The sequence below is a fragment of the Mus caroli genome, unplaced genomic scaffold, assembly GCF_978045245.1.
Source record: "Mus caroli unplaced genomic scaffold, Mus_caroli_1 scaffold_17, whole genome shotgun sequence".
In the NCBI taxonomy this organism is placed as follows: domain Eukaryota; kingdom Metazoa; phylum Chordata; class Mammalia; order Rodentia; family Muridae; genus Mus; species Mus caroli.
This window is the reverse complement of record NW_028227272.1, coordinates 28,651,554-28,676,177: the sequence shown is the minus strand read 5'-3', so window position 1 is coordinate 28,676,177 and position 24,624 is coordinate 28,651,554. Positions and strand designations below refer to the sequence as shown.

The following is a 24,624-nucleotide window of genomic DNA, read 5'->3' as shown; positions in this document are numbered from 1 at the left end:
TCTTTAATTATTCTATGAGAAAATAAATCTATAGCACATACTAGTCCCGGAATTCTATACTGTTGTCTCAAAAGTAGTGTGCAAGTGTACTCTCCTCTGCCAACCGTAAGTATCTGTGCACTCATTTAGCTAGCTTTTTTTTTTTCTTTTTTTTTTTTTTTTTTTTGGTTTTTCGAGACAGGGTTTCTCTGTATAGCCCTGGCTGTCCTGGAACTCACTTTGTAGACCAGGCTGGCCTCGAACTCAGAAATCCACCTGCCTCTGCCTCCCGAGTGCTGGGATTAAAGGCGTGCGCCACCACGCCCGGCTAGCTAGCTTTTAATGAACTAGTCATTTGAAAATATTCCTTGTCAGTTTAATTTGCATTTTTAATGTCAGGTTTACTGCTTTATATTTTTTCTATAATCTGTTCATCTACATCCTTTGGTCACTTTCATATTGAATACTGACTATATTCTGTGTTTCTTGAGTTGGAATAGTTACAAATAAAGAAAGTTAGTCCTTATGCACTATGTGGAAATTCTTCTTTTTCATTGATTTGTTGGATAGCTGGACAACAATGATGTGTTGTTGTTGTTGTTATTGTTTTGGGAGGTGGGCTCACCCAATATATAGCCCAGGTTGGCCTCAAATTCAAAATACTCCAGCCTTAGCATCCACAATGCTGGGATCAGAGGCAAGAACCACCACAACCAGCAGATACCAAGTTCCATAACTAAAATCCAACCACAGTTGAAGCCCACAAAATAACTCTACAGTCAGCATTCTTGATCTTTGGAGATCAGACATCGGGCTTCATATATACCAGGCATGTACTAACCACTAAGGCACCTTCCCCAGACTTTAAAATCAGACTAATGAAGGACTAAGGATGGAAGCCAAGTCCTCGTATATATTAGCACTGAGCTATTCAGCCAGCCCTAGACTTCCTTTTCAGTTTCTTTTATAGCAGGACTTAAGTTCCCCAGTTTACTTATCATCCTAGCCTGAACCACCACAGGGGTTGCCTCTTTGTTTTGTAACCCTTAGAAAAGGTTTCTTTTCCAGGGATAATGGTGCACACCTTTAGTCCCAGCACCCAGGAAACAGGGACAGGAGACCTCTTGAGTTTGTGGCCAATCTGGTCTACAGAGAAAGTTACAGGACAGTCAGAGTTACACAGAGAAACCCTGTCTTGCAACATCAAAAAAGAAAAAAAGGTTTCTTTATCCTAAAGGCACAGAAAAGTTTGTTCCTATGGTCTCATTTTTAACCCGTTGGTTCTTCCAGCCACTTAAAATGTGATACTAGGAACAGAACAGTAGATTCTTTCTGTAATCACGTCTCAGTAAATTAGGCAATTTCTCCTACTTTATCTTCCTTTCTTTAAAGTCATATACTCTTCTCAAAGTAATCCAACAGAATTATTTTTATTAAAACAAAATGCCTCTTTGAAGAAATGAATAAAAGTCCAACAAAGGGAAGGGGGAGGCAGAGAACTGCCTCGTGCACACACTCACTGACCATTAACACTAGGGTGGGGTGGGGTGGGAGATCCTTGTCTCTAATACAAGTTTATAAACAAAGATTATTTAAACATCTCACTAGGAGTATGTTCAAAGTAAAAGGCAAGCACACACACACACAAAAAAAAGCCACAAAGAAAATAAGTCATCACTTTAAAAATAAACTATATTGAATTTAATTTTACTACATTAGAAAAAAAGTAACAAAGTCATAAGGTTAACTAAAAAGGATTTGGCAAGATTTACATCTGTTACCAACTGTAAATAAATAAATATGACAAAGAAAACTGGACAGATGCCTTACACTGCAAAGATTTAGAGAAAACAGACAAGTACTTGCAGAAACTAATCAATGTCAAATACGTTTTGCAAAAACTGCAATTAAAAGAGGCAAGACCATGTTGTATGACATTTTTGTCAGAAAAGGATTGCCTACCCAGGATTTAGTATATAAGTACAATAAGTCAAGTCTTGTATAAAGGAAAATAACCTTATGATGACCAGGTTATCATTCAATTTGTGGTTAAACACGTGTCTTTTTGCATTTGTTTAAATTTGGGTCAGTGTGCTCCAAAGTCTTTTCAGCCACCAACATGACTGAAACAAGAGATCAAGTTAATGATCACCTAGCCAAGTGTCCCATCCAAGCACAGCAAGGATGGATGGATAACAGGGGAATGGATTTCCTATTGACATTCTCTCAAACAATTAAATCTTCAAACATTGCTCTGAACTGTCTGTCAGTATGTTTGAAACTATGTACACTTTCAGACTAACATCTGTCAAGCTACTTGCTACAGAAACAAACAGGAGTTTCTAACAAAAGACTTCACAAGTTTGGCATAGACATTTTCCCCACTAAAAAAATAACCCAGAACTTGATGGATGTATCTATCCCAACGCTTCTCTGAAAGAGTCCATCCACGAATGAGTATGACTTTCAAACATTACTTGAACATTTACCACAGGGAACACCATGGGATCCTATTCATTCTCACACATTTTCCAAACTGATCACATCTAACATTTTTTTATTTAAATGTTCTCACTCTTCATTAGCTTGAGCCTTCAGAGAGTGTCTAGACAGTAAAGAAAGAAACTAGGGCTGTATAGGTATCAGTATTTCACTTAGAAATGTTTTTAAAACCCTTTCCCTTCTATGTTGGTGATCAAACCTAAGAGGCTTCATGCATGCCAGGCAAGTACTAAGCCATAATTTCTACTTTCCCTTATAATGTTGATGAAATTCAATACATTTGTACCGGTTTGTCTTAATCCACACATAAACTAGAGTTATCTGAAAGGAGGGAACCTCAATTGAGAAAACACCTCCCTAAGAGCCAGCTGTTGAGCATTTTCTTAATTAGTGATGATGAGGAAAGGACCAGCCCATTGTGGGTGGTGCCACCCCTGACTCCTGGGTTCTATAAGAAAGCAGGTTGAGCAAGCCAATGGGAAGTAAGCCAGCAAGCAAGCAGCACCCCTTCATGACATCTGCCTCCAGGTTCCTGCCCTGCTTGAGTTCCTGTCCTGACTTCCTTTGGTGATAAACAAGAATATGGAAGTGTAAGCCTATAAACAAACCCTTTCCTCCCCAACTTGGTTTTTGGTCATAGCAAAATGGTGTTTTATCATAACAATAATTACCCTAACAAAGACAACATTGTTGACCTTTCTTTACAGAAATCTATATGGAGATAAACTTCTACCTCACCAACAGCTCATTTTTTTCAACTTAATGAGTAGTCATTTCCACTGGTTATATTGTATCAGACGTTGTTGTAAAGTACTCTATAAAAGGGAGGGCTGCTGAGATGGCTCTGTGATTAGGAGTGCTTGTTGTTCTTACAGAGGTATGGAGTTCAGTTCCCAAGCACCTACATGGTGGCCCACAACTACCCATAACTCCAGTTCCAAACCATTCTGACCTGCTCAGACACCAGGCATGTATGCGATACACACAATGATTTATAAGCAAACAATAGAAAACATAGTAAGTAAACATGAAAATCAGGTCCAGTGACAGGCCCAAAGTGGGATCCAGCTCAAGGGGAAGCCCCAAGACACAACACTATTACTGAGGCTATGGAGCATTCACAAAAAGGGACCTATCATGAGTGCCCTCTGAAAGACCCAACAAGCAGCTGAAAGAATAAGATGCAGATATTTGCACCCAACCAATGGACAGAAGCTGCTGACCCCTGTGGTTGAATTAGGGGAACGCTGGAAGAAGCTGAGAAGGAGGGCAAACCTCAAGGAGGACCAGCAGTCTCAGTTAACCTGGACTCCCAAGAACTCTCAGACACTGATCACCAACCATGCAGCATACACCAACTGATATACACATATACAGCAGAGGACTGCTGGGTCTGGGTTCAGTCAGAGAAGATGCACCTAACCCTCAAGAGACTGGAGGCTCCAAGGAGTTTAGAGGTCTGGTGGGGTGGGGTTAGGGACACACTTGTGGAGACAGGAGCGAGGTGAGGAGATACAGGATGTGGAACAGTTGGAGGGTGGACCAGAAGGGGAATAAAATCTGGAGTTTAAAATAAATAAAGATTTTTTAAAAAAAAGACATGAAAAATCAATCTCTTAAACCTTAATGATTTTTTTTTAAAAAACACAAGCCTTTTAATATAGGACTAAGATAATAAATAGGGAAACTGTAACTGGGGGTTGGAGAATTGGCTCAATAGTTAGGGGTTACAAGCATTTACTGCTCTTGCAGAGGACCTGGGTTCAATTCCCAGCACTCACATGGTGACTTATTACTGTCTGTATATCAGCCCCAGTGAATTGTATGCTCTCATGTGACTGGCTCAGACACCAGGCATGTATGTGTCTCACATACATGTATAAAGGCAAAATGGCCATGCATGTAAAATAACCTAGAAAATGGTAACTGTCGAGGTTTATCATATGAGAATCATTTATGTAAAAGAGAAGCATATGCCTCACATTATGGAGGCTAGGCCTAGATTTTAGGCATGTGCTCTGGTAAGGGACATCCTGCCCCACGCTCACAGGCAGAGGACAGACCTAAACTTTGGCATAAAGCTCCTTTTATAAGGCCCACTTATGACAAACAATCCCTCATGGCCTCCCTACTTCTGGGGTCAGGGCTGAATCCAGGGCCTTAGGCGTGCCAGGCAACTTATTTTGGAAGCAACACATTTATCTGAACCACAGAAGTAACTACAGACATTTTTAAACTGCATTTGAGAGAGACCACAGGATGAACTCTCATTATAGCAAACAATGGATCAACTAAAGAGGATGGTAAAAGAAATTATCCAAGAAAAAAAGTAACGTTTAAAAAGAGAAAAATAAGAATCATACACAGAGAAATGTGTAAGATTCTATCAGGGTTACTAAGAGAACTAACTATAAATTTAATGTTAAAAAGTCTGATATCCAAAGATAGACTTGTGAAAATTAGCTAGCCTTAAGCTGGGTCAGTTATTTTCTTTTAGATTTCTTTTTTTTTTTTTTTCAGCTTTAAACTGTAGGAGAGGGATTATATGTGCTCAATCACACCACTCTCAAATGCTAGTTATGCAACAACATATTAAATAAAGAGAAAGTGAAAACTTGGACTCTTCATTCCTAGTGTGCTTCATAGCTGCCCCCCAGCCCCACCTGGACTTATTACTCATCCAACAGAAGCTGATTCGATTCCCCAAGCACAGCCTAGCACTAACCAGAGGGACTAGAATCCAATGGAGAAACAAGCACTTTTAAATGACTGATGCTGCTCAGACGGAATCCTCATCACAAAACACTGCACCACATCCAACTCTACTAGCAACAGTACAACACAGCCAAAAAAAAAGAACATTACCAATTATAATGGTAAAGATAAGCTATTAAAACTCAAAGGCGTTAGCAGTTTTAACTACAGAAAAATGTAAAGGCCAATGCTGACTGGAAGGACTGCTAGTCTTCAGTGAGTTGTAATGCCAATCAACAGAGCATCAACAGAGTTTCAAGCCAATCAACAGAATTCTTAACATACATAAGGGCTCACAGCCACAATTATATTCTTTCTTTAGTCAAGAACACCAAGCAAAATCATCTTTCAAACTACAATGACCATGTTAATAATTATACAAATGGAGCTCTCTGAGGTCTACCACCAAGACACTAATTTCCTAAAACAAGTATTTCAGACCTCAAACAAGTTAAAAATTTTAGACAGAATCAAGATTCTTGACACTTTTTAAGAATATTTTAATTCTATTCTCTATCTCATTATTATTTCCAAAAAATACCCATCATAAAAAGAAAATTGATCACTGAGTGACTTTAGGAAAACTTTCTCTTACCTCTACTGGAGGGCTAAGGCTGCTGGGCAGGGTTTCTGACGTCACGGCAGTGCTTGGAAGGCTGGCAATCTCCCAAGTATTCACAGGCTGAACTGGTTCACACTGCTTTGAATGATCCACACATTTTGGATTATCAAGTAAGGTCACTTCATAAAATTCTTGAATATCTATAGATGAAGAAAAATAAAATTTCAAAATCATTTACATCTACTAAACTATGCAATGTTAAAACAGCATAATTTAAAGGCCACTTTAACTATTAGAAAAATAAGTCCAATTCTACCACATACTTCTTTTTCCCCTGAAGACAGGGTTTCTCTGTGTAACAGCCCTGGCTGCCCTGGAACACTAGGTATACCAGGCTGGTTTCAAACTCACAGAGATCCACCTGCCTATGCCTCTCAAGTGCTGGGATCAAAGGTGTGTGCCACCAACCATGGCTCAACCACGTACTTTTTTAACAGGTTATTTCCTCGTTTCATTATGTCACAATTACATCAAAACCTGCAAGGCAAGTCTTAGAAATTTTACACTTCAAAAGTTAGCGTTTTTGAGAGATGGCTCAGTTAAAGACTGCCCCCTGCTCTTGCAATGGACCTCAGCTGGGTCCCAGCACCTATGCAAGGGAGGACACCACTGCCTGAAGCTCCAACTCCAGGGTATCCAACGGCCTCTTGTGGTCTCTGAAGGCACATCCACATAACCCTATACCCAATACACATTCATATACCGTTTCAAATGTAAACAGTGAAGGTGCCATGGGTGCTTAGCTGAAAAGCCACAGCCAGTGACAAATGGTGGAATGGAGAGTGGCAATTTTCTTTGAGGGTAATCCAGCGACTGGTTACATCACCCAAGTTCCCTTCAGTAGATGGACCAAACCCATGCACATAAGGGTAGCCCTAATTAGACTCAATAGATCATTAAAAACTGTATTGGAAATAAAGGTGAGAAGTAGGTATGGGAGAAGAGTCTAGGGGAACTGACTGGGAAATTATAGGGCAAATATGATACATGTGTAAAAATTTCAAACAAATATTTTTTAAAGTGCTGTGTTAAAATCCTCTTATCAATTAACTACAAAAAATTACTAACCCTCTAATAATTTCTCTTATTGTGTAAACTGTGCAAGAATTGAGCACAGTAAAGTGTCTAGCATGCTAGCATATAATATACTCTTAATAAATAATGGTAAATGTCATTATTATAAATTGTTCAGATGAATCATTACTAATATCTTACATCTTTATCATCACTATTCAGATTGGAAATGTAAATCCTCATATGGTTTTAACTGTCCTTCTAACTAAAGTGAAAAACTTTTTTTATTTTTTTGGTTTTTTTTGAGACAGGGTTTCTCTGTGTAGCCCTGGCTGTCCTGGAACTCACTTTGTAAACCAGGCTAGCCTCGAACTCAAAAATCCACCTGCCTCTGCCTCCCAAGTGCTGGGACTAAAGATGTGCACCACCACCGCCCGGCAAAAAAAAACATTTTTAAAACCAAAGAACTAGGACATTTCCAACTGTAGTTGTATGTCTGCAAATCTAAGAGGAAGTGAGAAACAAACACTTCAAAGTATGCAAAAAGTATGAAAGAAACCAAATGTTTATTCAGAAGAGCACAGAATAATTTAAAAGGAGTCCTGTGAGCTTACTATATTATAATATTAGCAGTGGCTAGTCACACAGCTCAGTAATGCTGAGTGACAATTACCTAATGTTTAGATTTCACACTCTGAGTTCTTGAGTCACCTACTGGTATAATTTATAATTTTTTTAGAGAGTGGGAACAGTTTAACAGCCAATATGGGCATTATCCAGAATAAATCACGAATAACTATAAAAACATTTAGAGTAACTTTTATTTCTTGTTCCTTACTATTTTAAAAGTACCATTATACTCTTTAAAAACCTATTTCCTTGGGCCAATGAGAGTTCAGCAGGTAAGGGTGCTGGTCACCAAACCTGATAGCCTGAGGTTAATCTCCATGACCTACAGAGTGGAAGGAAAGACTGACTCCCACAAGTTATCCTTAGGTTTCCACATTCAAACAGTGGCACTTGCATACCCATGCACAATTATAATAAATGAAATGTAATAAATAAAAGTCTTTTGAAGCCCCAAAATTCACAAGACAGTAGGGACAAAGTAGTTCTGTTTGCAGTTTTAACAACCAGAAGAAAAAAAAAGTAAAGTACTAATTAAAATTAATATCTTACACTGAAGATGAAATCAACCCATCTCACCAGCTGTTAAAATTATTACTAGGCTGGAGAGATGGCCCAATGGCTAAGATGGCTTTTGCAGAGGAGTGGGCTTTGGTTCCTGGTATATATTTAGTATATTCTAACTATATGTAATTATACATAGCTTAGTTAGACTGGCTTTTCTTTAAAATTGTGTGTGTGGTATATTTGCCTGCAAGGCTCTGCATATGCATGCAGTGCCCTTGGAGGCAAGAAGAAGGTGTCAGACCTCCTGGGTCTGAAGTTACAGTCTGTTACAGATGGTAGAGATGGAACCTGGGTCCTCCAAAAGAGTGGCTGGTACTCTGAATGGCTGAGCCACTGCCCTAGCCCCTCATACAGCCTTTCCTAATTTGTTCTATTTAAACTCCTGCAGCTGGAGGATAAAATATCAATCCTATTTTAGCTGTATCAGGATTTATACAAAATGAGCTGAGTTAACACCACTTAGAATGACTATTATAAAACAAAACAAAAAATAAAAAGCAAGAACTAATAGGATATGAAGAAAAGTAGACCCCTTGTTTACTGCTCATGAAAGAACGTGCAAAATGGTAAAACTGCTACTGAAAATGGAAGGAGTGGCTTCTGAAAATACTAAAACCCAGATTTACCATGTGATCCAGCAACCTCACCTTCTCGTATCATACAGAGAAAAAAAGAGAGGGAACCAGACTGAAAGATCTGCATACTAGTGGTCACTACAGCATAAGAGTCGAAAGGTGAAAATACAATTATCCTTCAAAACTGAATGAATAAAGTACAATATGTATGTACAAAGAAATATAATTTACCCTTAAAAGGGAATTAAGTCCTTAATAGTCTATGTGGAAGAATTAATCTTGAAAATATCCTTAAATGAAATAAGCCAGACATAAAAGGACAAATACTACATTCATTCCATTTGTATGAAGTATTCAGAGACAAAAGTGAGATGCTCACTAGGGGTCAAGGCGAGAGGTCCTAAAACAGCTACGAGGGGGTTTGTTTTCTTATTTGTTGCTGGAGACATAATTATTGCTCAAAAAGAGAATTTCAGTTTGAGTTGAAAATAATTAAAAATTAAGATGCTAAATTTTATATTATGTATACTTTACCACAAAGCAATAAATAACTAAAAAACAGAAGAGTTCTGGGATGAAGACTCTAAGAGCTTGATCACAAGAAGGCAGCCTATGAAAAGCTACCTTATGGGCATGGCATGGCTGTTGGTACACATAAACTCACACCAGCTGCCTGTGCACACACAGGGCTTATATACACAACCAGCCCATACACAGTCACAGAGGGAGAAGGGACCCATGGGGCTCCACCTCAAGGAGCTAATGGTCATAGAGGACTGTTGGGAAAGAGGAAGCTACTGTCTTACATTACCCATATTCTGGTGGAAAACTTCACACCCATACCCATGCCCATGTGAGTGGCCCTGGTTAAAGGTGGTGGGTCACAAGCAAAACCAAACAGCCACCTGTAATTCCATAGCCAAGGGATCTGATGTCCTCGCTGGACTCTGGGCACGGGGCAAGCACATGAAGACAAAGACCCATACATGTAAAAACTAATAAAAATTAGTAACAATATATATATTTTAAAACCCAGCAACAAAAATGTCTTTGGAATGAGAAAACTGAAGGGGAAGGGCTGGGGTGTAACTCAGTGACAGAGCACTTACCTAGCATATACAAAGCCCTGGCTTCGGTGGTCTAGTGGGGTGTGGGGATGTGTGCACACATGCACATACACACACATCAGTAAACATTTTAATTCGTTATATAATTGTAAGTTATTTTAATAAAGTAAATTGCTGTTTTAAATAATGAATTTATCATGCTCATACATCTTTTTGAAAATTATCATCCTCAGATTTACAGAAAAATTGAATGGAAAGTAGTCCCACTGCCTCCCCACACACCCCCTGTTATTCATAGCTTATGTATCGTGCATTGACTAAAACAGACAAGCTATTAATTATCACTACCTAAAGATCATAGTTTACATTAGGATCATTTGTGCTGTACACTGGCTGACTTAAAATGTACGCCTGCTGTTCTGACATGTTAATCCATCAGTCTGATACCAAACAGAACAGCTTCATTGCCCTCTACTCCCCAAATTCTGGGAACTACTGATCTTTTTGCTACCTCTATAGTTTTAGAATCTTCCATATGAATTAAACTGGCATATCATTTATATGAGCATTTCATAACAAAAAGCACTAAATGCGTATTCCCTTTTTTCACCAAATAACTTTGTTTTAGGAATGTATCCCAAGGTAGTCTTTGGAGACTGTCTTCTTTCCCTTGACAATACATGTTAAATTTCCTGCCTTTTCATGGCTTGTTGGTTTTATCTTTTTACAGTTAATATTCCATACTGCATGGTTCTACCACACTTTGTTTATCAAGAACATCTTGACTCCTTCTAACTCTTACTGATTATTAATAAAGCTCCTATAAATTATACGAGGGTGTTTTGTTTTGGCACCTTCTAAGCTACATCCCCGACACCTTGGTTTTATTGTGTGTGTGTTGTGTTGTTTTGTTTTGAGGAAAGAGTTTTGGGTCATGGTTTCCAAGGTGTTCAGTCCATGGTCATTCGGCTGTGTCTCTGGACCTGTTGTAGAACATCAATGGGCAGGAGAGTGTGGCAGAAACTGTTTACATTATGGTGGCTAGGAGGACAAGAAAGGGGGGCTATAAATAGGTTTTTAGTGGACATGTTTCAACTCTGGGTAAATATACGGGAGTGTAAGTAACTGCTAGGTAATATGGTGTGAGTAATCTTTAAGAAACTGCCTAAGCAGTATTTTGATGTGGCCATGCTGCTCTGCACACCCATCAGCAGTGTATGTTACTCACATCCTTACCATCATTGCCGTATCAGTGCTTTGGGTTTTAAGCATTTTGAAAGGCATGTGGCACTATGTAGATATTTGTTTGCTTGGTTTTGAGCAAGATTCTGCTCTGTATCCCAGTCTGGTGTAAGCTGTTGTCACGTGGGCTTGAACTTTTATTCCACTGACTCAGACATTTTTATTGACTGTGCCCTATGGTATTTTATTAGACATCTTCCTCCTATATATTTACTTGCTATTTCTGACGACTTTAGTCTGATATTTTGCATCTTCTCACTTTTTGTGGCTTTTCTTACTGTCAAATCTTACATGGTTTTTGTGTACTTGGGTACCAGTCCTTTGTCAGATAAATGTTTTACAATTATTTTCTTACTGGTTGTGACTTGTCAGTATTTTTCCCACCAAATAAAATACTTTCCCATAGATCAGCAATGTTCTCTATGGTGTGTTAAATTATTGCATAGTCCCAGGTCAGTGTCTAGACCTTCTATTTTGAGCCTAGGTTAGTACTGCCTTAGTTCTTAGCTTGAGAAACATGACGTGAAGTGTTTCTGTTTAGGATGATGCATGCTACCCCAAACTGTAAAGTTCCTTGGCCTACTTAAAAATGCCCATCCTTCTGCTTCTTACTCCTGCCTCAGCTCCGGACCTTTGAGGCTATTAACGGAATGCTATACTTCCAACTAAGAAAGTAACAAAAGCAATGAAAATCTTTTACATGAAGACTTCTCAAGTAAGTTAGTTGATTTTCATGGATTTTTTTTTAACGTTAACTGATTTGCTTGTGTGTAATATGCGAATGTGAGTACAGGTGCATGTGTACCACAGGCACATGTGAGAGTCAATGGACAACTTTCAGGAGTCAGCTCTCCTCCTCCATTCTGAGGATTGAGCTCAGGTCATCCAGATTGTGCTTCAAGCATTTTTACCCACTGAGCCATCTTTCTGGCCCCTAGAATTGTTGTTCTAAATAGATGTGAATGATTCTGAGAGCCTTAGGACTAACTCAGTGTGTTTAAGTTTTAAACTCTTTCACGCATATGTTCAAGCTTTTAGTGACCTTCTGACTGACTCTTAGTTTAGCCTAAACTCAAGGCAAGCACTGAGACCATGAAGGAAGAGCGGGGCTGCAGTGATAAGACAGACCCAGCAGACTCCAGCAAGGCTTTCAACCATGAGTCATCTCAACAAGCAGTTTCCTCCAAGACATATTTGAGCATTCCGGCGTTTTCTTCTATCGTTCTTTTCTGCTAATGCATCACCATTTTCACAAGAAAATATTTTTTCAGAGTAATGATAAAATTGCAATCAGTTATTCTATTTCTATTTGTTATGTGTATCTGGTGGCACCTACAGGGAAGGCTGGAATCAGTCTTGGTCTATGACATACCAAGCACTTTTTGACCACTGTACTCACTTATTTTCTAAGTGAGCATCCAAATTAATGGTTACCTAGGTTTACTAAAGGACTTATTCACACTGGGTAATAAATGTGCTAATTTCTAATGACACTCTGAAGCATTATCATTTTTTTCTACAGTTATATACTATTTTCACAGTGTGTATATAAAAGTATGAGCAGTCCTTATTGTTGAGATTAGATATTGAAACACATGAATAAATGAGAACTGAGAAAAAAAGAATCAACATGATCAATTTCCTTGTTGATTTGTTTATATGATGTAGCCTTTACTTGCTCAGACAACTTTAGGTGACCCTCATACTGCTTTCAATGTTTCCTTCACAATTTGAAAACATGTTCAGTAAGAGATGTTTACATATATAATTAAGTTGCTATAGCATCTTAAACCACAGCCATCACACATTTATTAATGTACCCTTTTAGTGCACGTGTGTATATCTATGTTGTACATAAATAAATGAGTGTACCGCTAGGGATTAAACAATACACATAAAGTGTTTTTTAAAAGTCTTGAATATAGGTGAATACTTTCATAAATGCTGAAGACAGATTAAGATAATACTCTTGGGGATTAAAGTATCAAGGACAGCCTTTCTAGACATGATACCACAAACATCAAACACATATCTATACTGATAAATCTAACCAGAAATAAACATGAGTTTTTAAAATCCAAGTTTACAAACACACTACAAACCAGAGTAGTTACTTGTGATTTACATGCCAGACAGGGTTGATACGCCTCATGTTAATTTTATAAAGAAAAAAGAATGGGAGGAAATATACTGACATGAACAGGGAATTCAGAAATTAAAATAAAAGATCAAATATCTCAGTATAATCAACAAATCAGAGGAGAAAATATTAAAAGATATATAACACTCTACACTAAGTGAAATCAGTCATCTTCTATATATTGTCTAAAATATTACATTGATATAACATTAGTAAGAGTGCTTTACAAATTACGAGGAAAACCTTAAAATGTATACCCTTTCACCTAGGAACTTCTGGCAATTTATCCTACAAATATAATAGAGAATGCAAAACAGAACAAGTCCCACCTGCACGGGTAGATGTACATATCTGTATGTCTATGAGTGTAATGTTTATCAAATCATATAAAAATCTGAATTAAAAAGCCTGGTTCCTGGAAAACTATTAACAGAAAAATCTATGTTATATAAACAGTCATTTAAGATGATAAAAAACTGACACTGAAATCTTCTGGCAAATTTTGGGAAAAATAAAAACAATTAAGTATGGCACAGATAATTCACACATTCATACAAATTCAACTACAGTACCCAACACACACAAAGCAGTTCTCGCTGTCAGCCCACCAAGTAAGTGGCTCTCACACACACAAGACGGGGTGAAGAAGTCTTCCCTCTCAGTCTCGGTACTGTGTGCAGTGGGGACTTCTTGCTGGACCTCTCTATGCAGAGTGTGCTTCTTATGATTCATCTGGTATTCATCTAAGGAAACTGAAATATTATGCCACTAGAGAAAAAAGTTATAGTCATGATATATTAACTAGATGCATTTTTTTCAAGATTTACTTTGATTATTTCTGTCTCAGTTTGTGTGTGTGTGTGTGTGTGTGCGCACATGTGCGCATGTGTCTGTGTATGTTTGAGTGTGTGCATCAGAATGTAAATATGTACACATGAATGCAAGCCCCCTGTACTGGCTAGTTTTGTGTCAACTTGACACAGCTGGAGTTATCACAGAGAAAGGAGCTTCAGTTGGGGAAATGCCTCCACGAGATCCAGCTGTAAGGCATTTTCTCAATTAGTGCTCTGGGCTGGTAGTCTTGGGTTCTATAAGAGAGCAGGCTGAGCAAGCCAGGAGAGGCAAGCCAGTAAAGAACATCCCTCCATGGCCTCTGCATCAGCTCCTGCTTTCTGACCTGCTTGAGTTCCAGTCCTGACGTCCTTGGTGATGAACAGCAGAATGGAAGTGTAAACCGAATAAACCCTTTCCTCCCCAATTTGCTTCGTGGTCATGATGTTTTGTCTAGGAATCGAAACCCTGACTAAGACACCCCCTGAAGACAGAAGTATAGGTATTTGTGAGCACCTGATATAGTTGTTGGGAACTTGACTGAGTTCTTGGCAATGGCAGCAGGTGCTGTTAGCCTGACATCTCTCCAGCCTGTCCTTCCATGCCAACTTTAATCAGTTCTCACATAGAAAGCAGCTTTCCTGTTTTGTTTTGTGGAAGATGTTTTACAAAATCGAAGTACTTGTACAGATACAGAGAAGAACATTTACTTGTATTTTACAAAAACTAAGGTTGTCTAACCTTAAATATTTTAGGTAGAACACGTACTAGCCTTATGATAGATTCCATTTTGGAGGGCTACAGGGAGCAGGATGACAGTGAAATACAACCTGAAGTTGCAGAAGGAAAGTCATCTATCAGTTCATCTGACAGCCGAAGACACTCAGCATACTTTTAAAGCAAGGCACCCTATAAAAGCCACTTGGATTCCCAAAGAAAAGACCCTACAAGCCGGGCGTGGTGGCGCACGCCTTTAATCCCAGCACTCGGGAGGCAGAGGCAGGCGGATTTCTGAGTTCGAGGCCAGCCTGGTCTACAGAGTGAGTTCCAGGACAGCCAGGGCTACACAGAGAAACCCTGTCTCGAAAAACCAAAAAAAAAAAAAAAAAAAAAGAGACCCTACAACATTTCAGGACTATAACCAATTTATATTTCACACACTGGAAACATGGTAGATGTCAAAGTGGTACATAAAAACAAGTTATCTCCATTCTTCAGACAGCATTTGACTAACACATGAATATTCCTTTTAAGAAGTGTATGACTGGTAGTCACAAGCTGGACCTGAAGCACCACCTTATGAAAAAAAATCAACAGTGTTAAAGAAATGAGACACATCATAAAAGCACAAGAGAAAGCTTGAGGAGGGCGCCCCTGAGCTAAACCTGAGACAGTCTACACATCAAAATCATTAGGACGGAAAATGAAACCACTGAAAGAAACAACACTCTGCAAAGTTCATGGCACACAGACAGAAAGGGCTTCTTGTAAAATAAAATACCAAGTGTTAACTGGGAAACACAGAGGAATGTTACTATTAGGTAACTATCACTTTTCAATAACCACAGTAACAATTACTTCAAACAAGAACCATTTATGATTTTGCTCAAGAGTATTATATATAAACAGTCCACATATGCTTGTAAGGAAAAAGCTACTAGAAAGAGAAATAAGGCAATATATAATCAGGTCATCAGAATTAATGTTACCAAGGAAGGGGAGGTGACACTGTATATTTCTGGATATACAGAATCCTAAGCCAAGAATAGAAAATATGAATGTAATTACAAACATCTATTAAACCCCAAATGAAAAAAAATATATAAAAACGTAAGGGCAGGAGCTGGAGAGATGGCTCAGCAGTTAGGAGCACTGGCTGCTCTTCCAGAGGACCTAGGTTCAGTTCCCAGGACCCATATGGCAGCTCCAGAAATCTAATGCCTTCTTCTGGCCTCCATGGGCACTGCATGCCTGTAATACATATACATACATGCAGGCAAAACAGTATTACTTATAAAATAAAAATCATCTTGTTTAAAGGAGGTATCAAGAGGAAATTATTTTATTAAAAAGTGTCAATGTTGGAGCTCCTTGGGACAGAGGCAGGAAGACTTCAAGTTCAGAGTCTGCCTGGGCTACAAGGTAAGCTCAGGGGCCATCCTGGTCAACATATGTATAAATTAAAAAAAAAAAAAAAGCTTTAAAAGTGCCATGGATATAGCTCAGAGGTAAAATGTTTACTTAGCAACACACACACTCAGAGAGCGAGGGGGAGGGAGGGAAGAGACAGAAACTGAGACTGACTGACTTACAAAGAGACAGATATCATCATAAAAAGTCAAGAGAGAGGCTGGAGAAAGCACTCCAGGTAGAGACGTGACAACTGAAAGGAATTCCCAGTCCCCACCTCGATCCTATACGGAGGAAAGGTTTCATCTTACACAGAAGAAATTGCTTACAAGTAGTTACAGATGATTTTACATCTCTGTTATTCCATGGTTTAAAAGAAAATTCAGCCAGGTCCAGCAAAATCATGCTGCTGCAACTGGAGTAAGCAAATAAACAACTCAGCCTAGTTAAATCAAAACCACACATGTAAAGATAAAAAAAATTCTCTTCATTCCAGTCTAATCCATAGCTTACTTATGCTTTCCTGCTCAACCATCATACACACTTAAAAATACCAGCCAGTAACAGGTTAAAATGTGACCTCAGTTACAGTGAGAGAACCACACAGAGTGCGCTAAGTTCTCAAATCCTGATTATAAAAAAAAAAAAAAAATCAACTTATTATAAACATTTTCCTTGAAAATGATACTTAAAAAAAAAAAAAACCACCAACCCTACAGGCCAGCATGTCTTAAACTTGTTATTATGCTTATTGCATTTAATGTAATGACAATGAACATAATGATAAAGAATATTTTAGTTCATGAAGCAGAAGTTCTGGATTCAAATTAGAATTCAATTTTATACGACACAAGTTAGTATCTGAGGGTTCTTGGGTAAAACTAGTTATTTCTTAGTGCCTCAGACATCTAATATATAAAATGGTATAACCATCTCACTGCTAAATATACCTCACAGGACTAAGGACTAAGTGAAATATTGAAAATGTAGCCATTATTGCTTTTTATGCCATCCTCAGCAATACAATTTTCATGGGTTATCTGAGGTCTTGGCTAGGAAAAACAAAGCTTCAATGAAAAAGAATCAAACAATCTAAACATACTTTGTTTTCCATAGACATAAAAATGATGAAGGGGAAGACAGAAAGGAGCTCAAAATCACTAAAGCCATCCTGAGATAACATCTCACGTACATGGATGTCCATCATCACAAACACAAGGGGTAGCCAACAGTGGCAGGAATAAAAAGGAAAGCATGCTACACTACTGGAGGGAATTTAGATCTATGAAGCAATTTAGAACTACCAGACAGCCCAGGAACCCCTGATGTATCTGGGAACAGATACAACCAAAGGAGATAAAACCACCACCCTGTAAAGATATCTACATGCCCATGTTCACTGCAGCGTACTCATAATACATAAGACAGGGAAACAATCTAAATGTCTGTAATGGTCCAGAAGCTTTAAAGATGTGCTGTGTATGCACATAAATATACATGCATACATACAAATTCATTCTTTAACAACATGAATGGACCTAGAGATGCTGTGCTAACTAAAATAAGCTGTACACATAAAAACACTGCCTGGATGTGGAGTGCTTAAGGAAGAATGAAAAGTTTACATACGGCGAGGATCAATCTGTGGGTGAGGGAGACCCAGGAAAAGAGGTTAAAATAAACGGGATATATAGGAATCTAATGTTCAACATTAGGACAAAAGCTAATAAAACTGAGCAGTATTAGGGATCTTTGTCAAATTAGCAGATTTTAGCTGCTTTTGACAAAAAAAATAAAAGTATGCAAGATACATTAACTGCCTCACTATAGTTCTATTTTACTATTTATCCATGAATCTCATAACATCATTTTGTAAACCTCAAATATATATGTTAAAATCTAACATCAATAAGGTTCACTACAGCCTCACCACATGATTACTCTGGCCCTGATCTATGTAGCTCCTAACCTTGGCCGGAGGTTTCTTTTTACAGTGGGCAGTAGTTAATGCAGAGGCTCATATCTGACCCAAGTGCTCAGGATAAGTGTGAATGCTCAGACCCAAACAGGACATCACTGTCACCTTCCCACCAAGGCTCAAGGAACACTGTATAAGATGGGGTAGAAAGGAGGAGGGTGGGTGCTCTGAGCATGGCCAGTGCCCTCGTGACCCCTCATAAGCTGGGGCTGCCTGCACAAGATCTAGCCAGGAGAAATCCCAGTATGGATAGCTGAGGGGTTCAAGACCCCACAACCTGCTGAAAAGCTACTGGCAGGGCATGACTGTTGGGGGAGAGAAAATCATGTTCTTCATGTGTGTGGCCACTGGTATGTTGCCCATGCATATAAGCAGTACTAATTGGACTCAGTGAATTATTTTTTGTTGTTTTTTTTTTTGTTTGTTTTTTCGAGACAGGGTTTCTCTGTGTAGCCCTGGCTGTCCTGGAACTCACTCTGTAGATCAGGCTGGCCTCGGACTCAGAAATCCACCTGCCTCTGCCTCCCAAGTGCTGCGACTCAGTGAATTATTTAAAAAAAAAAAAAAGGAACATGAAGTTGGGATACTCCAGGGGTAGTTTCATGGGAGGAGAATATGAACTGTAGATATTTTAAAAAATAAAAATAAGTAAGAAATAAAAAAATTCTGTTGAAAAATTCTGTCCAATGGTAGAGTGCTTATTTAGCATGGGTTTAATCTCCAGTATGACTTCCCTTAAATAAAATTAAAGTTTGCTATTTATTGCAGATTAAAAAAAAATAAAATAAAAACATACAAATCACATGACTAAATTTACCCAAAGATTTAAAGACAGATCTTGAAACCAGAATCCTGTCTACAAGGAAAGCAATGTGTTAAGAAACAGTTACAAAGGTAGACTTGGTATGAAATCTAGTCTAGACTCCCAGGGTCACTCTGACTGAATCCCAGACTCCTTAAAATCTGAGCATCTGGGTTCTGATGTAATCAAACCATGTTGAGTCTATCTAACCCCCAAGCTTTCAAATGTAATACTAGATATGGGAATATAAAATGTATTACATTTTCAAAGATGTTCTGAATGAATGGCAAAAGGATACTACTTTCTATTTATACAAAAAGGATCACCAGATATGTTTGGGACTAATTCTAAACAAATGTGCAAATAATGTGTTTTATTGATATAATTTTAAATATTTGATTCTAAAGAAAAAAACCTAGCTGAAGCCAGGCATGGTGGCACATACCTTTAATCCCACCTAGGAGGCAAGTAGATCTCTGAGTTTGAGGCCAGCCTAGTCTATATAGGGAGTACCGGGCCAGTCAAGGTTACATAGTGAGACCTGGTCTTAAGGAAGGAAGGAAGGAAGGAAGGATGGATGGATGGATGGATGGATGGATAGACGGATGGACAGACAGACAGACAGATGAACAAATGAACTTAGCTGAAACAAAAACCTGACTGCTTTTCAAGAATTTTCAAAGGTTGGAATTATTATTCAACAGTACTACTCAAGTACCAGAACACTTTCTACATCTTACTAAATTGAGAATATTGTCAATTATAAGTTGCATCACTATTTTATGTGCCAGCAAATAATAATAATACAAATAGACTTTAAACCCACAACCAAACAACCAATTCATAGCAGCAATACAAGTCAGATGTGATTGCTCACATCTGAACTACAGCATTCAGGAGCCTGTCTGACTACACAGAAGAGAAAGCGGAGCAGGGAATGGGGATATACCATGTATAAGATACCACCCACTTTCAGACATATTATAAAATTTTAAAACAGGGTCCAGTGAGATGGTTCAGGATTTAAAAGCACTTGCCATCAACCCTGATGATCTGAGTTCACTCCCAGATCCTCTGTGATAGGAGAAGAAAATGAACTCCTAAAAGTTTTTCTCTAATCAACATGAGCACATGTGTGCTCACACACATAAGTGTACACACTCTCACTCTCTCTCAATATAATAAAAATAAAATCTCAAATGGTATTACAGAACAGATACAATGTAGTGTCTCCTTTCAAATCACCCCAAAGTATCAGAAAGCTAATGCATGTATCAACTAGAGGAAAGACTTAACATTTCCACACCACCAAACCCTACAGACACATATAAACTTTAATTTCATGAAAAGGGTCAGTACTAACTTATTTCAAAGAATCAATAAGTAATAATAATGAAATTACACTCAGTGTATAACATGCTTCCCTGCTACAAACAGGTAATTCACTAAAACCTAAAAAACCTGAATTCCAAACAATAGATAGTCAGGAGTCTAACTGCCAAGTGACTTTCTGTTAGCTCTGGCCACTGAGATAGGCGTTCCCTTTGAATCTAGATATTCATTCACATCCACCAGCTTAGAAAACAAAAAGTGCTACCACCGTAGTAAAAGCACTCAGTCCACGATTTTTCAGTATAAACTTGGACAAAATGGACTGGTTTTTTAACATAGGACAATTTACCAGCTAAAAAGCACATTGTAAAACTATTTCAAAAACAATGGTAAAGATGTAAAGAACAAAATCTTAACAGCTGAAAGAGTTTCTGAATGAGAAACAAACATGAGAAATATTTTGTGGTGTTGGGTTTTTTGTTTTATTTTGAGACGAGGTCTATGTAGCTCTGACTCCTCTTAAACTCAGGTTGGCCTGGAATTCTTGATCCTCCTGCCTCAGCTTCGAGTGCTAAAGTGACAGTATGTGCCAAGAATGAATAGATTAGTGCAATACTATCATCAACGCAGTTATAACGCATAAAACCCAAATCTATTTCAACATGCCTGATGTTGGTACTTCTGTTCCACTAAATCTGATACTACCTAACTATAAATACAAAAAGACAAGTAAGTCCAACTGACAAAGGAAGTCCATAACTAACAAAATCATAAAGACAGATAAAATTCTCTGGTACAAACTTAAATAGAAGATTATCAAAATTTAACTATGCATATTAATGAACATTCAAAACAGGCAAGGATAATATGTAACAATTGCCTCAAAACATAGCAAGTCCAACACAAAAAGGGTCAATTCTATTTACTTAAAGTAGTTTTCTTAGGTTAGGCTTTCCCATACAGTAAGACTATAGTCTGTAAGCACATGTGTATGTAAATGAGGACATAAAAGTCACACTGGCTTTTTTTTTCTAACATGTTTCTATTAAATGAAAATTTCTAGGTTTAATGTTGATCTAGGAAACTACATAACTAAAATATTATTTTTCTCTTCCTCGTGTGCTGTTTTTTTTTTTTTTTTTATTCCTCCATCCTTGGGAACCAATCAGGGGATCCATTTGAACCTTAAATTTCATGGCTTGGGAACCAAATGCAAAAGTGTCCACTCTGACACTATGGAAACACTGACAAGCTCTGAGGATGGGTGACACGAGCAGCCCATCACTGTCCGCCCTTACCGCATGTCTTCAAGTCTGTAGTAACACTAAATTCTAAAACGCTGTATGCTCTATTAGGTCTGTAAGAGACTAGAACTCAGTCAAGAGCATCAATATCGCAGTAAGCTATCCAAAAAGGCACACACTGACAACAGTGTTCACATCACATCAATACTCTGTCAACACACACATTGTTAAGCCTAGCTGCTGGGAAGTTACTGAGAACATGAACTTAAGTGAGAAAGCATAGGTCTTATTTGAACATGTTAGACAGTTGATACTTAGTTTTCTAAAAATCTTATTATTAAACCTAGAAGAAAATAAACCACCTGGTTCAGTAGTTTGCAAACTTTTAAAGTACAGGACAAAAGCAGTCAGAGACAGACCAACTTGTTTAATACATTGGGGAGAACGTGAAAAACAAAAAGTTCATTTTTAAAAGAAACTACTTACTTTACAAGTCTTAAAAGTCCACTGTTTGATTCCCCACCCACAGTCTATAGTTACTACAATAGCCTGAACTGGCTGAAGGAGTTCTCTGACATTTAATCCCTAATGGTGTCAGGAATACTAGAATAAGGTAATTCGACAGCATCATCTCTGAGATCATGTTTCAGGTCTAAAATTCATATTCCACAAGTGCCAACTCTAACAGAGGTGCCTGTGCATCAGAGAGGCAAACGCTCCCAAGCATAGCAGCAGAACCTTTCAAATATTTCCAAGGACTCCAGAGAAACACAGGCCAACTACAAAAACACCAACAGTGGCTCAGCTGTCACGATTGGTGTTCCTAAAACATTTCTACAACTTGTCCATCTTCCAGCTGTTAACTCTAAGACATGAAACTCTGTTCTCAAAGTGCACAGAAATCACCAGACCAGGAAGTTTTTCTGGTAATTAAACATTTTTATAAGTGACAGTGGCCTAACTGCAAAATAAAAACTCACTAGAGATGTCCTAAGTTAATGACCAGCTAGAGAGCCAAGCACATTGTCTTTCAAATTCCAAGTTTAACATCACAGAGAAGCATCAGGCACTAGCACAGTGGTCATGAGTAGAAAAGTTTTAACTCCCACCTATTAAAGCCTGAAAGAGGTTGCTCTGAAATATGTTAATAACCCGCTCTATGGAACTTCTGAGCTGTCTGTCTTCAGTTTGGCTTAGTTTCGATCGATATTCTTCCAACAGATGCAATGCTCTCTGGGTATCTGAAAAGACAAATACGGTGAAAATTTCATGTATGTATTAAGGCTCTGTGTGTATCTGCATACATATTTACATGAAAGTGCTACATGCTACCTCTACGAGACATCTAGAAGTTCCCCTAGCCTCCAAGGCAAGGGCTGCCATCACTATATCCATATTCCATTCCCTACTAAGACAAATATTTTAAAGGCTTCATATCACAGCAGAGAAAGGAGAAAGTGAGTAGCCTGTTAGCTGTGGACTGACAGCTTCCAAGGCTAAAAGACCATCTAACTAAGCTGATAGCAACTTGGTTTTTAGAATGCCTAACAGACAAGAACAAGTTATCTACAATTTGTCCCTATAACCAAGACGTGTTTCTAAACATTAATTCCTAGTTGCTCACAGAGTTGCTCACAAAATAGTGTTGATACGAATGATAAAGTGAAATACTGAAGCAATGAAGTTTTGAAAAAGACATGGTAGGGGGCTGATTGCTTCTGTAATCACTACGGATGTCAAGAAGGTGTGTGCAGCCAACTATGTGTTTCCACCTTCTGAAATGATGCGAAGCTCGGATACCATAAGGAATAAAGGCGAGAGCCTGCTGATTCCTCAAAGTCACACAAACCTTTTAAAAACAGTAACCACAACACTGATGTATGTTACAGCAAGTGACAGCCACAAAACAGTCCCAAAATAAATTCTCACCTTGCTTCCGGACCGGCATTTTTCTCCAGAATCAGGAAGGCGGCACACACCTTTACAAACACAAAACAGGAAGGAAAACTTGAACTAAAGCAATGAACTGAATCGTGGATCCATTCGTTGCCCCCGCCCCACCCCACTTCACTTCACCCCACCCTACCCACCCCACCCCCCGCCCCAAACTCTCGACTAGGAAAAACTCCAACCTTGGTTGAACTGCCCACCTTCCAAAGTTTTCCCAAGTGGAAAAAAAACAGAAGCCTCAAACCCCCAGCAGTGTCAGCCAAGGCGGAAAGCGGGTTCTCGGGGGTCGCTATGCCCCCTACAGATTAAGATCAGACCCAAGCCCGCTTCGGTAGGTGCCTCCAGAGCTTCCCCCTCCGCAAAGAGCACCTGAAGAGGAGAAGCCGGGCCGCCGCTGCCGCCGCCACCGCGGCGTGCTTGCCACGCTCCCCACCTGCTGCCGCGGGCCGGCCCGTGCCCAGCCGCGCAGCGCCCAGCCGAGCGCCGGGCTGCTCCCCCGGCCCGCTCGGGCCCCCTCCTCTCGCTTGCCTGGTTCCTCGTTCGCCTCCTCCCGGCGGCGACTCCAGCAGGGGCCGGACCGGACAGCCGCCGCTCTCCGCGCCGCTCATGCACCCCCCTCCGCGGCCTCCACACCTGCGGCTCCGCCGCAAAGTTCCCGCGAGCGGCGTACGCGGGCGCCCCGGGTGCGCTCCGGCCGGACTCGGAGCAGCTTCCCCGCCCGGCCCCGCTCCACGTACCCCGCCCCGCCCCGAGCTCAGCTGAGGGGGTGAGGGGACGGGGGAGGAGCTCCCCCTTCGGCGGCCGCACCCCCGCGCCGCTCTCTCCGCCTCGGCCGCCGCCGCTCGCCCGCACGCCGCGGCCCGTGGCCCCTGCTCGTCCGCTCGCCTCCGGGCCGCCCCACCCCCCGGAACCTCGCCTCCTTCCGCGCCCCCAGTCGCTCTCCCCCTAAACTTTCCGCCAAGATGGCGGCCCTGGAGCTGGCCTGCCGCGCGCCCACGTGACTGCTTTCCCCGACGCTCTCAGCCAATGAGAAGTGAGGAGGCGGCTCGCTCCGAGCCCCGGGCTCTGGGCTCTGCTACCTAGGGGTTGGAGAAGGGAGGAGGGCCGGGAGGAGGGCGGGGAGGGGGCTGGAGTACTGGAAGGAGGACCCTTAAGCATCCACAGGGAAGCGCCTTGCCGAGAGGAACTCTGGTGGAAGCGGCTCTAGGGACAAAGGAGTTGACACGCGCTCTACAGGTGGCCCGAAGTGGCTTTGGGACAGCCAGCCT

The 24,624-nt window shown here is 39.8% G+C and overlaps 1 protein-coding gene across 15 annotated transcripts in view; it reads right to left on the bottom strand.

The window, feature by feature from the left end:
• Window positions 1-24,105, bottom strand: part of Dlg1 (discs large MAGUK scaffold protein 1) — a 201,106-nt gene extending 177,001 nt beyond the window's left edge. For all 15 annotated transcript variants that reach the window (XM_029470482.2, XM_029470484.2, XM_021185184.3 and 12 more), the window contains exons 1-4: window positions 23,885-24,105; window positions 23,336-23,385; window positions 22,516-22,647; window positions 5,831-5,997 (exon numbers count right to left, since the gene is read on the bottom strand). In XM_029470482.2, coding sequence (XP_029326342.1) covers window positions 5,831-5,997; window positions 22,516-22,647; window positions 23,336-23,354 — 318 coding nt within the window. In that variant the 5' untranslated portion in view covers window positions 23,355-23,385; window positions 23,885-24,105. The remainder of the gene's footprint in view (window positions 1-5,830; window positions 5,998-22,515; window positions 22,648-23,335; window positions 23,386-23,884) is intronic.
• Window positions 24,106-24,624: the final 519 nt, after the last annotated feature.